The sequence below is a fragment of the Simochromis diagramma genome, unplaced genomic scaffold (genome assembly GCF_900408965.1).
Source record: "Simochromis diagramma unplaced genomic scaffold, fSimDia1.1 OVJJ01000321.1, whole genome shotgun sequence".
Classification (NCBI taxonomy): Eukaryota; Metazoa; Chordata; class Actinopteri; order Cichliformes; family Cichlidae; genus Simochromis; species Simochromis diagramma.
In genome coordinates, this window is record NW_024386772.1 from 14,529,702 (window position 1) to 14,545,924 (window position 16,223).

Here is a 16,223-nt window from a genome sequence, read left to right on the forward strand (position 1 = left end):
GGCTAAAGCAATAAAACAAGAAGCATATTTGTCATTGAAAGAGGAAATGTTAATTTATCACACATCCATAACCTTACATATGATTAAGGTGATCAGAGTTCATAACAAATATTGGTAAGTTTGAATTTTCCTTTTCTTAAAAGTTTCCAAAGCTCTGTTTTGTGCTCAGATGCTCACTCATCCCGGTTTTTACAGCATAGTACAAAGACGGGACACAAAAACATACCATACTGTTTCCAATATGGTAGGCTTCAACACTACTTAGATCTATCCTATTAAACAATGTTAACACATTTTGGTACTTATTTTGTCTGAACCTTTAAAAAGCCTTTTCAAAATACCTTTATTTCAAAAATTAAAACGCAAACAGCTTTTTTCTTTTTAACAATCACGTGACGCTCATTATGCTGTGGGCTTTCCGGTGCAGGGGTGCAGCTCTGCGGGCTTGTTTCTCCAAAAACGAAACTTGAAACTGATCGAGGATACCGTGTGCAGCATAGCAGGAAACGACACATAACATATCGGGCTTGAAACACAGGCGGCACTTTTCTTTGTATGCCTGCAGGGACTGTTTTCCGTCGGTATTTCTCCAAGGTAAGATAACTGCCTTGCCATATCTTATAGATCTAATAGTTTTTTTTTTTGTCTCACTTGTAGGTTGAAATCACGGCTTCTTATAAAAGTTTTTAGTGATTCTTATTGTAAGAGTTAGCCTACGTGTTTGAGTCACAGATTAGAAGCACATGAAAAATATTTGCTTTATTAGGTGTTGTCTCAGACACTTTACAGTTAACAGCAGCTGTCGAGAAAAACGGTGACAGAATGTTTTTTTCCCCCACATGACTCCTGAAAAAATGCCTTATTACAAACACGAGCGCTGTTTCTCAACATTAATCAAACGAAATAAATGAATAACGCTACACCATTCATTCAAAGTGTAAGAAATGTGGCAGCTATATTGAAACGCTTGCTGGCCCTTATTTGGACAGTTATAACAAAATTACCTTTAATTTTACTTTTCACCATAAAAAGTGCATTTGTACAGTTAGCAGTCAAATCTGAAACCGCTTCTGAGTTTCCCCCAAAATCAGGTTTATACCCCCGCCACCCACTACTTTTTTCTTTATATGCTGGGCGTAATACTTCTATAATCAACCTTGTCCTTGAGTGATTTAGATTTAAGTGTGCCTCTGGAAATACATTGCCTCGACATGCCTGACATGTGATTTCAAAGGGGCCGGGCTATATAGTGATGGGATTTCCGGATCTTTTTAGAGAATCGGCTCTTTCGGTTCGGCTCACTAAAAAGAGCCGGCTTTTTCGGCTCCGAACCGGCTCTTCAGGTTGTTTTGTTGCTTTAATTTATTTATTATTAACAATAATATAAAATTATGCACAAAAGGAATTACTAACGTAAAAAACAGTGGTTTTATTTATATATGTTTATATATAACTATATGCGGTGGCCCCTAGAGACAAAACACGTACAAACTCCAAAACATATTTCTAGCATGAACTGAACTTCCAAAGCAGAGCTACTAGATCACTTAAATTACACAATTGAAAGCATGTGTGTATTGTTTGTGTATTTATACACAGGCACTCATGTATATTCAAATAATTTTTAAAAAAAAAAAGTTAATTTACCTGTTACTACCACACACCAAATCCGGTCATTGGTACTTGCTGGATTGTGTAGCCACTAGGTAACAAAAGCTTAACACTGCGCCCAGCATCCTGGAGCACTTCTGTTGTCTTTTGTACGTGTTTTGAGTTTGTACGTGTTTTTACGTGCTTCGGAGTTTCTATGTGCTTTGTCTCTAGGCGCCACCGTAAATATACTTTTATTTATTCACTCCACATAAAATGTAATAAATAAATCATATAATACAAAAATCAACTATTCACATGTCAAATTTTAACTATTTAAATTTTCAGCCTTTTCCTTTTACAAAATTAAAGTGAAACAACACAAAACACTGCAAACCACAACACAATTAAATATAAATTAAAATATGAAAACAAAAAGAACATGCATATTCTCTGTCATATAGGCCCGCATGAATAAACTTTCTGAATCCTTTATCATCTGCAACTGAAAAATAGTTGTGGATGATTACTATACCTTTCTAATGTGACGTTGTTGTCCCTGGCTCTCTTTCTCTCTCTCTCTCTCCCTCTGACTCTGTTCCTGTGCTACTGAGTGTAACTACTGCCCCTCCCCCCTCTGCCCAGCGTAAAGCACAAGGCTCACATGCAGAGTGAAGTGAAAAAAGTGCGAGAGAGGCTGAGAGAAAGAGAAAAAAACAAAAACAAAACAAAACAAAATCACGTGACGGCTCGCGATAAGGAGCCGGCTTGCGTCGTTCACGTCAAAGAGCCGGCTCTAAGAGCCATTTCGTTCGCGAACGACCAATCACTAGGGCTATAGAAGGGGGTCCAATTACAATAGCGAAGATTGGACTTTAAAGTGATTTCTAGCATTTGTTACACTACTGTCAGTAAAATATATAACAAAAGAAGTGCCATGCCTGAGGTGATATCTAAAAGTATCAGCTAAACATCCAGGAAGCAAATCTCCTTTTCCACCACATCGCACGGGTGCTCTGTGGATTGAGGTCTCTGGATTGAGCTCTCGTGACTGGAAGCCATTTGTGTACAATGAACTCACTGTCATGTTCAAGAAACCAATTCAATTCAATTTTATTAAATTTTATTTATATAGTGCCAAATCACAACAACAGTCGCCTCAAGGCGCTTTATATTTCACAGTAGATTGTACAATAATACATACAGACAAAAACCCAGCAATCATATGACCCCCTATGAGCAAGCACTTTGGTGACAGTGGGAAGGAAAAACTCCCTTTTAACAGGAAGAAACCTCCAGCAGAACCAGGCTCAGGGAGGGGCGGCCATCTGCTGCGACCGGTTGGGACGAGGGAAGGAAAACAGGATGAAGGACATGCTGTCGATTTTTGGGATTATTTGAGCTTTGTGATAGTACGAGCCCACTGGACTGTTGTGATTTCATATAAACTTTCTTTTGTAACCAGAAGAGGTTTGGTTAAAACAGTGATTCTGGGACAATATACGTTTTAGTTTTGTTTTAAACGCTCTTGCATCAAAAATATTTGCTTTAATAATGCTACATTTACCAAATGGCAAAATCAAAATGTGCCCAAAGACTTGGTATTAAATCCAGTTCTTTTGGATTCTTTACGGCTAAAAAAGACACAAGGCTCAAAGTGGTCTTTTAGTCAAAAAAAAAAATCTTTTCATACCCGGGATATGGAGACCTGAATACAAAACACACAACCCCAGGTCTGAAGCACAAACAGAAGCCTAGGTATTTATATACTTGCTCTCTACGTCACACCACTATAAGTTTCGATCAAAGACTCTGCTTAGTTTCACTTTCTGGCTGCAAAAGCATGCAGTTTCCCGTCAGTACTTTTTGGCACAGACTGTACTCAGAGTTAGGCCTCTCTTATATTAAAACAATATAATCAGCAAATACACATTCAGATTATATATTCAAACCCCAACATTGGCTATTTTTTTTTTTTTTTTTGCATTAAAATCTTATAAAATAGTGTTCACAGTGAGGGATGAACTGTGAGACAGCAAGTGTTACAGCCGCTCGGCAGAACGGATTTACATCATTTTGTTATTAAGAGCAAAGCAATAACTACAAAATCAGACTGGGCAAGGAACTTGTGGTGGTTGATCTTCAATTGGTGAAGTTCGGGGCTACAAGAAACTTTCTTTAATGAGCAGCTGTCTAATTAGGCAAAGCCTGCACCCCACTTCCACCGGGCGCACCTTGATCTTCCAGCCTCTGTCCTCTGCCTCAGCTGCCAAGTTGGCATACCGCAGTTTCTTATGCTCAAACGTAAGAAGCTGCTAGTTTTATTACAGACATGGCAGGACCCCCCAAAATCCCGAAAGGTTGTGTCTTATCAGTCCACAAAATATTTTTCCAAAAGTCTCTGGGATCATCAAGATATTTTTAAACAAATGTGGTTTTCTCCTTGGAGCTCTCCCATTGCCATTTTTACAAATTCTTTCTTATTGTTGAATTGTTGAGTTGTCAGCTTTTTCCTTAGATTGTGGCATGATATGTTGCTTTTTGAGATCTTTTAACCTACTTCACTTGAAATTATTTAGGACTTCATGTCATTGTGTGATTTATTTGCAGATAAAAGGTGATAAGTAAAACGCAGTGCTAATAATGTGACAAAAGGAGGAAGAAAATCATGGGTAAGTAAATTTTGTTTCTATGAGATGCCTTTTTTTTTTTTTGCATTTATGGAACTTTCAAGTATCTGTAGCCTACTTGCAATTTAATGTTTTCTTCTCCGATTCCAAAGTGTTAAGCATTCCATCTTAATCCGGTCGTTAAGTGATGACGTGACGAATCCTACTTCCGGGCCTAAAGTAGTCTGCGTTTAATATGGCTTTTGTGTTGTTAACATGTTTAATGCTTTGTATTTTCTTCTATTTAATCTCAAAAAGCTCCTAAAACAGTCAGTGATCACTGTTGACCTCCCTCGGCTTTTATTACCGCTAATTATTTATTTAAGCTCAGTTTTTAAAACCTTAGGATGTAACTACAGCCCAGCTCATGCAGCAGTATATGAATGACTAACCTCGTATTGTGGATGGATTATCTCAGTTGTTCTACTGGCTGAAGTTTGGTCCTTTTACAGCATCCTGCCATGCGATTACATTTGTTCCTGACCACCGAGAACACTCACGTTAACTTTTATCGAGTGGAAAAAAAGTTAGCTTGTTTATATTATGCTAACATAGCTGTGTCGCTAGCGGTCACGTAGCACATAATTATATACCAGCTAGCCAAACTTCAGTAACCCTACAAACGTCACTGCTGTTTAGTTTTCTGTCTTCATTTATGTTGGAAGTGATAACAGAGCTGTACGTTTTAATTTGTTTCCAAAAACCCCGCAGTCAGGACATGCTATATTGTATTTAGATAGAAGATAGAGAGCTAACTTCCTGCTAACTTCTAACTCCGTTAAATGTCATAAATTCCGTTTTCATGGATGCCTGGATGTTAAACTCAATTGTTACACCTGGTAGAGCAGAACGCTGATCATTTTATTAAAGATGAAAGACTTTAGACAGTTTTTCAACTCTCAGTAATGCCATAGTGATCGTTTGATATATGGACCTGCAGCGGAGTTTAGGCCCAGACACGGCTAGTGACGTCAGACTTAACGACCGGATAGACTTTATCAACAGAACAAAAAAAGATATGTACACACAGATAAAAAAAAAACCAATAAGTCATATTTAGTAGTTAAACTTTCACAGGTTTCGTAGGTGAACCATCAGTAGCATCCTTTAGTATATTTTTTGATTATACAGACCATAATGCTACTGTTTTGGTTTATCCTTGCTGTTCTTTTCCCTGTTATCTCCTTGCTGCAGGCTGCTGTTTGCAGGTGTATGTATAACTTGTACATGTCTTTCTTGTGTAAATGTAAATTTGTCTGTGATTGTGTAAATACTTATGCTATTGTGTGCTTCACACATGGAGAAAAGACAAACTGCCTTTCATTGTTCTTGTAACAGTGACAATAAAAGCTATTCTATTCTATTGTTTTGACCAAAAAAAAAAAAAAAAAGCTTCAATAAGTTTAAAATTAAGAAGCAAACTATTATATTGTCAGTATTTCGCTTAAAGATGGAATTTATGTCAATTGTCACACATCTCATATTTTTTTAACTAATTTTATTAATGCATAATCAAATACATGCTTTTTTGTGCTCTCACAGCTAAAATACCTCAACAGTTACCAAGTGCTTCTGGGTGGACTGAATCTGAAGTAAGCACCTGGCTAAGATCAATTCGAATAAAGGAACATTACATAGAAAAACTCTATGAAGAAGAAGTAGATGGACAAATCCTACTTGCACTGGATGAGGACTTTCTAAAAACAAAAATCTGCATGAAGTCAGGGCCTGCTCATTTGATTATTCAGAAAAGAGATGAGCTTATCAACTCCCAGCAAAAATGTCAAGAAAAGAAAAAAAACTACTGGTTCCAAAAGAACTGAGTTTGAGGAAAAGAAAAGTAAGAAATCAGTTCAGTGTCTTCAAACAGTAAGTGATGGTTCTCCAGCACAAACTACACTGAGCGATCAGGAGAAAGAAACTGCTCAGGAACAATGTGTGTTGATTTCAAAGGAAGACTGCCAACCACGGCCATTCGATCAAGAAGGGACTAATTTCTTATATGTAAAACACAGCATCCTGCAGCCTGAATCAGGTGCTTTTAATCTGATATCGCCATGCCACGAATTTAAGTCTTTTGCTGTAGCTGCTACATTGGATCGCACAAGACTCCAAGCTAAGTTTGCCAAAGAGGTTCTTAAATTTGCAACTGGTTGTATGAACATCAGGTCAAATGGTACAATACACTTTGGTGTGATGGACAGCAAGGAGGATGGAGGATATGTGCATGGCGAGATAACTGGTATCCCTATAACAGAGAAGGATATTTATGTCGATGCTTTGGACTACATTGAAAAGAGTTTCTCCTCTGACAAAGAACACATACGCCAGTGTGTGCGACCGCCAAGGTTCATTGAGGTTATGGATCGACAAAGTACAGAAAAGCGATATGTGGTAGAGGTTGACATTGTGCCATTAATAAGTATTGTCAAGAACAAAGTGTATGCAGTCCGTCTGCCAAATTTCAAAGAATCGGCAAACAGAGTATGAGAAAGAGATGATTTTGCGAAGAGTGGGTTCAAAAACTGAGCCAGTGAGTGACAAGAACCTAAGTGACTTTTACCAAAGAGTCAAAGATCGCGATGCTCAAAGAGAAGAAGCAGAAAAAAATCATTTCCTTATTGCTCCAGAAATGTGTCAAGACCTTGGAAGGAAACTCACCATGCTGATGACCAGTGGTAAGAAATTCATTGAAAAGGAAAAATGGTTCATACTCGTAACAAACAAATTCAAACCTGATGACCTTTGTAACATTGACTGGCTGATTAACATGAATATTTTCTGCGTGTTCGACTTTGACCCAGACTCAAAGATATCAGGTCTTTGCAGTAGATACCTTAACGACCGTGTTGCAAATATGCATTCTCTCCAGAGCTACAAGGTGTCCGCTGGCACAAACATCAAAGAATTAACAAGTAAGATGGTTTTGTTCGATCAAGTTAGTTGGATCTTTTGCTATGGCCGTACTGACTTCAAAGGAAATGAAGCTCCATGTGATGAAATGACTTGGATCAAGACAAAAATGATTCAACTTAAAAAATCTGTGTCTTTGATCTGTAATCAGATTTTGTCAAAAGGTACATTCCAGGTCATATTCCTATTAACGTCACCAGTTGAGAAACCACTCTTGTACACCTTCTGAGTTTTTCACAGACATGGAAGGTCATGAAGACATCATCTGCATCTGTGAATCAGAGGAAAACTTCCAGAAATGGCAAAGCTTTGCAGAGGATTCATGTGGGAAAGAAGCTGTAAACAATTCCAGTGTTGTTGGGATGAAAATGAGCCACATTAATGCAACTCTGCAACATATACAACCTGTGAAAACGCATGCCAGTAAACACTTGCCAGTCTTTGTGGGAGGAACATGTGTTCTTAAAACACAAGTAGAGGAACAGATGTACTCACTGGAGATTCTAACGGTCAATCATTGTGATGAAACATGCAAAGAATTCATCAATGAGGAAAAAGAAAACACGGAAGGCCAGTTCTACCATGGTGGGAGAGTGACTTGGTTGCATTTCTGGCTTGCTGAGAACAAATATGCTGGAGAGGTCATTGAAAGAGATGCTTATCACGATACTTCCAAACTTCTCAACAATGCCTTGAAATATAATGCAGACCAGACTCCAGTGAATATCATAAACATCTACCATCACCCAGGAAGTGGTGGAAGCACTGTGGTAAGACAAGTGCTGTGGAACAACAGAAAAAGTCTAAGGTGTGCGGTTGTGAAGCCCTCATATCCAGTTTCTGTTGTTGCACAACATGCAGTTGAACTAAGAGAATATGAAGAAAAGGATCCACAGAGATGTCTTCTTGTGCTGCTCCTCACTGAAGACCCAGACAAAGAATATCTAGATGATCTCAGGAATGAACTAGAGGGTGCCATAAACGAAAGACAAATCCAGTATGGTACTCTATGTTTCATTTTGTTGAGCTGCAGACGCTCCCATGATCCAGAGAAAAAATGCAAGGAGTCTCCTTTACAGAATGTGTCTGTCACTCATAAACTGTCTGATCAAGAGAAGAGAAAGTTTTCTGAAAAACAAAAGGCACTTAACAAAAAATATGACTTTAACTTCATTCTGACATTTGTTCTAATGAGCAAAGGATTCAGTGAAAATTATGTTCAAAAGTTTGTGAAACATCTGCTCCAAGGCATTAACCGTCACTCTGTTGAATGTCGTCTCATTCGTTATGTAGCATTGCTGAACACATATGTTCAAAACTCTTTCATCTCTCAGTCTCACTGTGAAGCTTTGCTTGCCTTAAAGTTTGTCTCAGAGAGGTTTCGTCGACATGAGTTTGAGAGATCCCTCAGTGATCAGGCTAAGCTAGTCTTCTTGCACCTTCGAGATGACAAGACGCACATTGAATCAATCAGAATCATCCACCCACTTGTTGCAAAAGAAATTCTTCAACAACTTCTGGAACCCCAACAAACTCAAAGCAGTTTGGCGATGGATTTGCTCCACGAGGATGTGCTCTTTGAGCATAGTTTAGAAACAGATGAGTATCTCACATTTTTGAGACTGCTTTTTATTCGAAGATCCAGAATAACTGAAGAAGACAAATACTTTTTGAGTTTGTTCTCTCCTTTCATTGAGCATGTGCGTGGAACTGAAGAAAGCCCAAATAAAGCGATCGAGTTGCTCAAGGAAGCATTCGAGCGTTTCCATAATGATCCATTCTTTGCACAGCAACTTGCTCGTCTTCATTATACTTATGAAAAATTTGAAGAGGCCAAAAACTGGGCAGAGACAGCAGTGAAACAGCTGCCTGACAACTCCTATATACTCGACACAAAGGGGCAAGTATATAAGAAATGGTTCCAAGCAAAATGTAAAGCAATTGAAAATGTACCAAAGACGGCGCAAAACACAACAGATGCTGTGGAAACTGCACTGAAAGCACTTGAGTGTTTTCAAGAATGTCAGAGAGCAGCTGATGCTGAGATGCAACATGTCAACACTTCAGGGTTTTATGCTGAAGTTGAGGTTGGGCTGGGCCTTCTCAAACTGATCTTTTCATTGCAAGTATTTGCAAACAGATCCAATGGTCATTCAGAGTGTATGAAGTACCTAACATCAGATTACATCCCAGTGGAAGTTAAAGATGCTTGGGAACCATTTCATGACCATTTGAAAAAACTGTGCCAGACAATGGAAGACACTTTGGAAAGGATCTCAGAGGACCTGAGTTATTTCCAGACAGACATTGATGCAGATGAAGAAGAGGGGAAGATACGTCATCCATTGAAATGGTTGGCAATAAAATCCTCTGAGTATGGCAAGTACTTCAGTGAAGCTTTTTCTGCTGCAGTCCTACAGCATCGGAAATCAATCCCAGCCAACCTCACTCCTTTCCAAAAACGAATGATGATCTATCATCTTGGTGGTGGCAACATAACATCCATTCTCTATAAGATAACTGATCAGAAGGACGTAGTAAAACTTCTAGAGCGCATCCTTTCTCTCTACCCCAGTAATCCATTAAAAGCTAAATTTGATCAAATGGATATTGTTAATTACATAGCGGCCCATATTTCTCTGAACTGTCTGTCACCACAAAATCAAAAAGTAGCTCCTCTGAAAGTTCTACAAGCACTTCGTCACCAGTTTCCATATGATAAAATGAAATGTTTGCCAAATGCCCTGTTCTTGTTTACATTGCTATTCTGGCCAGAGGATGACGACACAGAGCATGAGAGAGAAAAAAAAAAAATCAAATTGTTCAAACAGCTGTTGAGCACCTGGAAAAAGGCCACAGGACCAAGATGAAAGACATTCCTCCATGGAAGAGAAGGATTTACACTCATTTTTTTCTAGGCAATGGGAGTGGGCTGGACAAGTTCGTCCACAAGAATAAGTTTGAAAAAAATCAGAGAGTTGTCTTCAATCACAAAGTTGTCTGAAAAACGCATGAAGTGGTTTAGTGGTGAGGCATTCAAGACTCCAGAGATTGCCGCAATGCTAAAACATGTATCTGGGTGGACTAAAGATGGATTGGTGTATCTTGAAGGTCCCAAGGAAAAAAAGTTCAATATCAGGACTGTTAATGCACCTTCAGTGCCTCAAAGTAATGAAAACATCACCTTCTACCTGGGGTTCAATTTCAGAGGCCCTGTTGCTTACAACATAGTTGTGACAAAATAGTCAACAACCGCTGCCTGTCAGTGTCAATCCAAGTTACTTTTACTTTTTAGTATTATGGATGTTAAAAAACTATGGATGGTTTTTAAAAAACACACGAGCCTCAGTTTGTGAAAAAAAGAATAAAGCTAAACAGTTGTAGCATGTAATGATTATGTATGCAATTTTAGTGTCACTCAAAAAACATTGCTCAAGTGTCATAAAAATAATTAACCACTGTTTTGTTTAGTTGTAAATGTATTTAATCTGGCCAAGTTATTTATCCAACTACTTTGTATTGTGATTATGTGGGTGTCACATTTTGTTATGCTTCATTAGTCTCATTTTAGGTTGTACTTCTATTAGTGTATATTTGCATTGTTAGTCTATTAATCTCAACTACACTTTGGGGCCAACTTTTTCTTATGGTATGTGCTATTAGAAGGACGGCATAAATTACTCTGAATCTAAAAATTATTAGGAATAACAATGTAAATATAATTATTGTCATGGCTGGGTATATCCTCTCCGGCTAATATGCCTGTGTGTTTGTTGCTTGTCTGTATTCCTTGTGTTCTCTTGACCAACTGTACTTGGATTTTATGAGCTGGTTCATATTCAGTGTTGATGCACTACACCGAAAAACAAAATCTACCAGCTACGCTAAAAGTGAAGCATGTATTGCTTGACTACAGTGTGAGCCTTCTTTCAGTTTTAATGCAGCTTTCCATTGATGTTCCATGACAGGAAAGTTGTTTCCAAGTATGAGCCCTTTATGTGTACTTTTCTAGTATATTATTGTGTATTTTCCAGGATAAATAAGGAAGCAGTATAATTAAATGTGAACTATTTAATTTTCTTGCCTATTTGCTTTTTAAATAGATTGGGAACTGATGTAAAAAAAGTTTTTTGCAGTCAGAAGAATGACACTGTTGCATAGATGTTAACTTTACTTACAACACTATTCTTTAGGTAAAAGTGCAAAACAGTAATTTAATGTGCATCTTTTTTTTCTTTGAAGATTTTGCATTTTATTCATATACATGACTAAGTAAACATAAGTGTCCTTAAAATATGTATAAAATAAATGAATAAATAAGGTTAATGACATTTCTGGTGTTGTTTCTTTGTCAAATTGAAATCTCCAGTTCTGCTCAAACTAAAAGAATGGTGACATATGCTTTTTATAGGCAAATGTTTTCAGCTGGGGAAAGGTCTGAGGCTTGTACTGCAAAGCAGGATTTGGTCATATCCAAGTAACTTTAGGTTTAACTCAGGGTTTTCTGTACTGCAAAAGTAGTTCACTTCTTACTAGGGTATATTGCCATGGTAACTTATGATGTGAACTGATTAGAGAGCAACAACAAAACTCACTGCTTATCGGCCAATGTGTTCTCCAGAAAATAGTGTCACCATTCTTTGAAAATCCCTTAATTGGATTGCTGTGTGCAGGAACTAGGAATGTGTAAATTCTTTCTTTCCTTGATCATCTGTAACATCAATGGAACTTTATTCCTTGATTTTTTTTCTCCCTGTTGACTGCAAACAATTTTACCGTAATTTTATGGTTCCCTAATTATTAATGATCCTAAAACAGGACAGCTACAATGTACTTGCTGACTTATCAGCAAGTACAGTAAAACATGAGCATAAGCCTAAAATAAACATTAATTAAAATTTCAAATTATGCAACACAGACTTTTAGCTAGTCTTAGCATTTGATAGCACAGCTAGATGCCATTTTCGTTTGGATCAATGACTGTAGAAAACATGGACGGTGCAACAGCACCTCCTCCCATTGTGCAAAAATGAAACCAAAATATCCCGCTTTTGGAGGCTGCCATCTTGCATTTTTGGAGCTAGAGTCTGCGCAGTAGTGACTTGAGGTCACACTCCCGCCCACACACCCGCTAAACATGACCGCAAACACTCCCCCTTACACTTTTTACTTAACCCGGCTGCTCCATTTTTTTGTTGATGGGTTTACCGTGACTGACAACTCGTTAAAGGTAAATACAACCACGTCACTGTTATGAAAAAGACACACAGCTTATCTTATAGTTCTACACCATCTAAAAATCACTTTGTTAATTTGTTTGCTAGATTAGCCGCTAGCATACGCAATGTGTTGGGGGCTTGTTGCTAGCTAGTTAGCAATGCTACACACTTGTTACTCTAATAGAGTGTTATTGAAGGATTCCTTGAAAGAGAAAATGACCTTTTAAGAAGTTGACTCTATTTCTTCTAATTCTACCATACCATCTTTATTTATAAAGCACTTTAACATAAAACCAGAGCTCAAAGTGCTGTACATGCAAATAGCATAAGCAAAGTAAAAATAAAATAACAAGATAAAAATAAATAACTAAAATAAAACAAAACATGTTAAAACAAATTGAGTCAACCCCCTTAAACAGTGCCAAAGGCTTCAGCGAATAAGTATACTTTAAGAAGACTAACGTGGCCTGTCTAACGTGCAAGGGCAGATCATTCCACAACTTTGGAGCAGCCAGATTTAAAAAAAAAAAAAAAAAACAATAAGAGAATTTTTAAAATGACCTTTAACCCTTGAGGACCCCTAGGGAAAAACGGGACCATTTATGGTACTTTTGGATTTTCAATTTTAAATATATCAGTCATTTTAAAGACCAGTTGCATGATACTTGCCCAGGATGTGAATTTTAGTATTATTTTTAAAATTCAATGATCCCCTCTATGGTGTGGTGTATAGTAAAGGAGATTCACATATGTACCACCACCGTGACCTCTCGTACCATTTTGGGTCCCATTGACTCCCATTATAATCACATATTTTCGATATACTGTAATCCTGACATGTGATAATTTTTTTCTCGTGAATACCTAATGGATCTAAGCCTCTGCCTTCAAAATAAAGGAAAAATATGTTTTGGATCCAATGAGCACAATATTAGGCACAGCACCACCATAGACATTTTCAGTGGTTTTGAATGCAGGACATGGTTATCTTACCTTGTAAAATGCATGACAATAAAACAGCTAACCACCATAAAATGGTATTATGTGTGTATGTATGTGCATGTGTGTGTGTGTGTGTGAGTGAGAGAGAGAGAGAGAGAGAGAGAGAGAGGGGGAGAGAGATTATCAAAGGCCAAAGGGGCTGTGTTTATGGTTTTTTTTTGAACGAGAGAGCCTCCTCTCTCTTATTGGATGTATGGTGTAGCATGTTTATTCAGGTGCACCTTTGAAGTCTATGAGAATACTTTGCAGCCTGGTCTGAGTGGTAATTTCTGCACAGACACAATGAAGCGTGCACTCAGTTTAGAGGAGGCTGTTGCTGCAGTTTTGCACTCTTCAGAAAGTGAAAACGATACCACAGGCATTTCTGACAGCGAAGAAGGGGAGGAATTTTTGCCAGGCACCGAGGAGCTTTGCAGCTTGTGCGGAGGAGGAGGAGGAAGAAGAGGAAGAAGAGACAGGACTGGAGGCTGACCATCAGTGGAGCTCTAGAAATGGAGCAATCATGTGGCAACCCACACATGAAGAGGTCCTGCCATTTTTTCCTCCTCCCATTTTGACCCCAGGACCAACACACTATGCTATTGCAAGGATCAGTAGCCCTGTGAGCACGTTCAGTCTTTTTTTTGCAGAGGACATCATGCAGTTAATCCTGCATTTTACAAACCTGCAGGGCAAGAGGTCGGTGAAAGACTGGAAAGACACAGATGAGGAGGAGCTGCGGGCCTACATGGGGCTTCTGATCCTGGCTGGCCTGTACAGGTCGCAACATGAAACCACAAGAAGCCTGTGGGATGGGGAGACCGGACGCGTTCTTTTTCCTGCCACCATGTCAAGGAACAGATTTGCACAAATTAATCAGGCAATCAGATTCGATGATCGACTTTCTCGCCCAGGTCGCTACAGGGGGGACAAGCTTACTCCCATAAAGGATTTGTGGAGCAAATGGAGCGACCGCCTGCCCAAATTTTTCAACCCAGGGAGGGATATATGTGTAGATGAACAGCTGGTCCCTTTTAAGGGCCGCTGTTCATTCAAGCAGTATATGCCCTCCAAACCGGCTAAATATGGGCTAAAGATCTGGGCCCTCTGCGATGTGCAGACCTCCTATGCCTGGAGGCTTCAAGTGTACACAGGAAAGTCTGCATCAGCGAGCAGAGAGATCAACCAAGGCATGCGGGTGGTGCTTGAATTGACAGAGGGGCTGGAGGGCCACACAGTCACCACCGACAATTTTTTCACTTCATTTCCTCTTGCAGAGGAACTGAGGAAGAGGAGGATGGCCCTGGTGGGCACGCTGCGGTTGAACAAACCTGAGCTGCCCCCACAGCTGCTGAACATTCGAGACAGAGACGTTATGTCGTCTGTCTTTGCCTTCAGCCGCAACAGGGCTGTCGTATCTTACGTCCCCAAAAAAGGGAAAAATGTTGTTGTGCTCAGCACCAGGCACCGTGAGCTACAAGTCCAGGACTCTGGGAAGAGAAAGCCCCACATCATCCTGGACTACAACAAATCCAAAGGGGCTGTGGATCATCTGGACCAGGTAAGCACAAGTATAAGTCATTTATTTGCCAAATTGTTTACCGTTTCTCATTGTCATAACTAATAAAGTCAGATAATGTGATTATAATAGTTTTGATATGAGATGATAGTTTTAGAATATGAGAGTTTTGATAGTTACGGGGGGGGGGGGGGGGGGGGTTGCTTATGGTTGGATAAATCTGTACATATCATCTGATCATTTCTTTTTGTTTTGCAGGTTTGTGGCAACTACTCCTGCCGTAGGAGGACACGTAGGTGGCCCATGTGTCTGTTCTACCACATGATCGATGTCAGCCTCTACAATGCTTTCATCCTCTTCACCGCTGTGGAACCAGAGTGGAACGGAGGAAAGCGCCACAGGCGGCGTCTGTTCATTGACGAGGTTGGCAGAGCCCTTATCACCCCAACAATGATGACGAGAACATGGCTACCCAGAATACCATCTGCAGCCAGCCTGGTCTTACAGGCCCAGGGCAAAGAGCAGCAGCAGAGGCAGCAGAGGCAGCAGAGGCAGCAGAGGCAGCAGGAGCAGCAGGAGGAGGAGGAGGAGGAGCAGGAGCAGGAGCAGGAGTGTTCCATGACACGAAACCAGTGCACATCGTGCAAAAGGCGCAGGAGAATTCGAATGAGCTGCTGCAAATGTGGTGAACCGGTCTGCAAAGTGCATTCCAAAATCCTTTGCGGTTCATGTTACAAGAAGTAAATAACATCTTTGTTCAGTTTGTTGTTTTGTTTGTTAGGCTTAGTTCAGTTTGTTTTTCCAATAAATTTTCATTGTTCCAAAAATAATAATGCATCCAAATCAATGTTGTTATGAATTATTTACCTATTCAAGGCTGTAATAACTTCATGCCAAATATTTCCATTTCCAAGTCATTTTTTGAAAATATTGCATATTATGGGTTTTTCACCCCCAAAAAACAGGGTTTTCTATGACAATAAAGCCATAAAAACCTAAAAAATATTTAAAAAATAATGAAAAACTTTATATCTGTAGTTAGGTCTGAAGTTGTTTAAAAGATCTGATGTGAAAAAAATCAGAAAAAAAATTCATATATGATATTGCTATATCACCTTTTGTCAGGGGACCATTTTGGGTACGAAGGGTAACGATGGGTGTAAATTTGAAAAACTCTTATTGCTCCAAAAATAATAATGCATCCAAATCAATGTTGTTATGAATTATTTGCCTATTCAAGGCTGTAATAACTTCATGCCAAATACTTCCATTTGCAAGTCATTTTTTGAAAATATTGCATATTGTGGGTTTTTCACCCCCAAAAAACAGGGT

At 39.0% G+C, this 16,223-nt stretch overlaps 2 protein-coding genes across 2 annotated transcripts; both read left to right on the forward strand.

The window, feature by feature from the left end:
• The first annotated feature begins 147 nt into the window (after positions 1-147).
• Positions 148-11,215, forward strand: LOC120746014 (sterile alpha motif domain-containing protein 9-like). Its single transcript, XM_040051239.1, has 3 exons — positions 148-594; positions 4,201-4,262; positions 5,802-11,215. The coding sequence occupies exon 3, from the start codon at positions 7,415-7,417 to the stop codon at positions 10,040-10,042; it is 2,628 nt and encodes an 875-aa protein (XP_039907173.1). The 5' UTR covers positions 148-594; positions 4,201-4,262; positions 5,802-7,414; the 3' UTR covers positions 10,043-11,215.
• Positions 11,216-12,943: 1,728 nt separating this feature from the next.
• Positions 12,944-15,580, forward strand: LOC120739306 (piggyBac transposable element-derived protein 4-like). Its single transcript, XM_040041037.1, has 3 exons — positions 12,944-14,933; positions 15,150-15,398; positions 15,542-15,580. Exons 1-3 carry the CDS (start codon positions 13,896-13,898, stop codon positions 15,578-15,580), a joined length of 1,326 nt encoding a protein of 441 aa, XP_039896971.1. The 5' UTR covers positions 12,944-13,895.
• Positions 15,581-16,223: the final 643 nt, after the last annotated feature.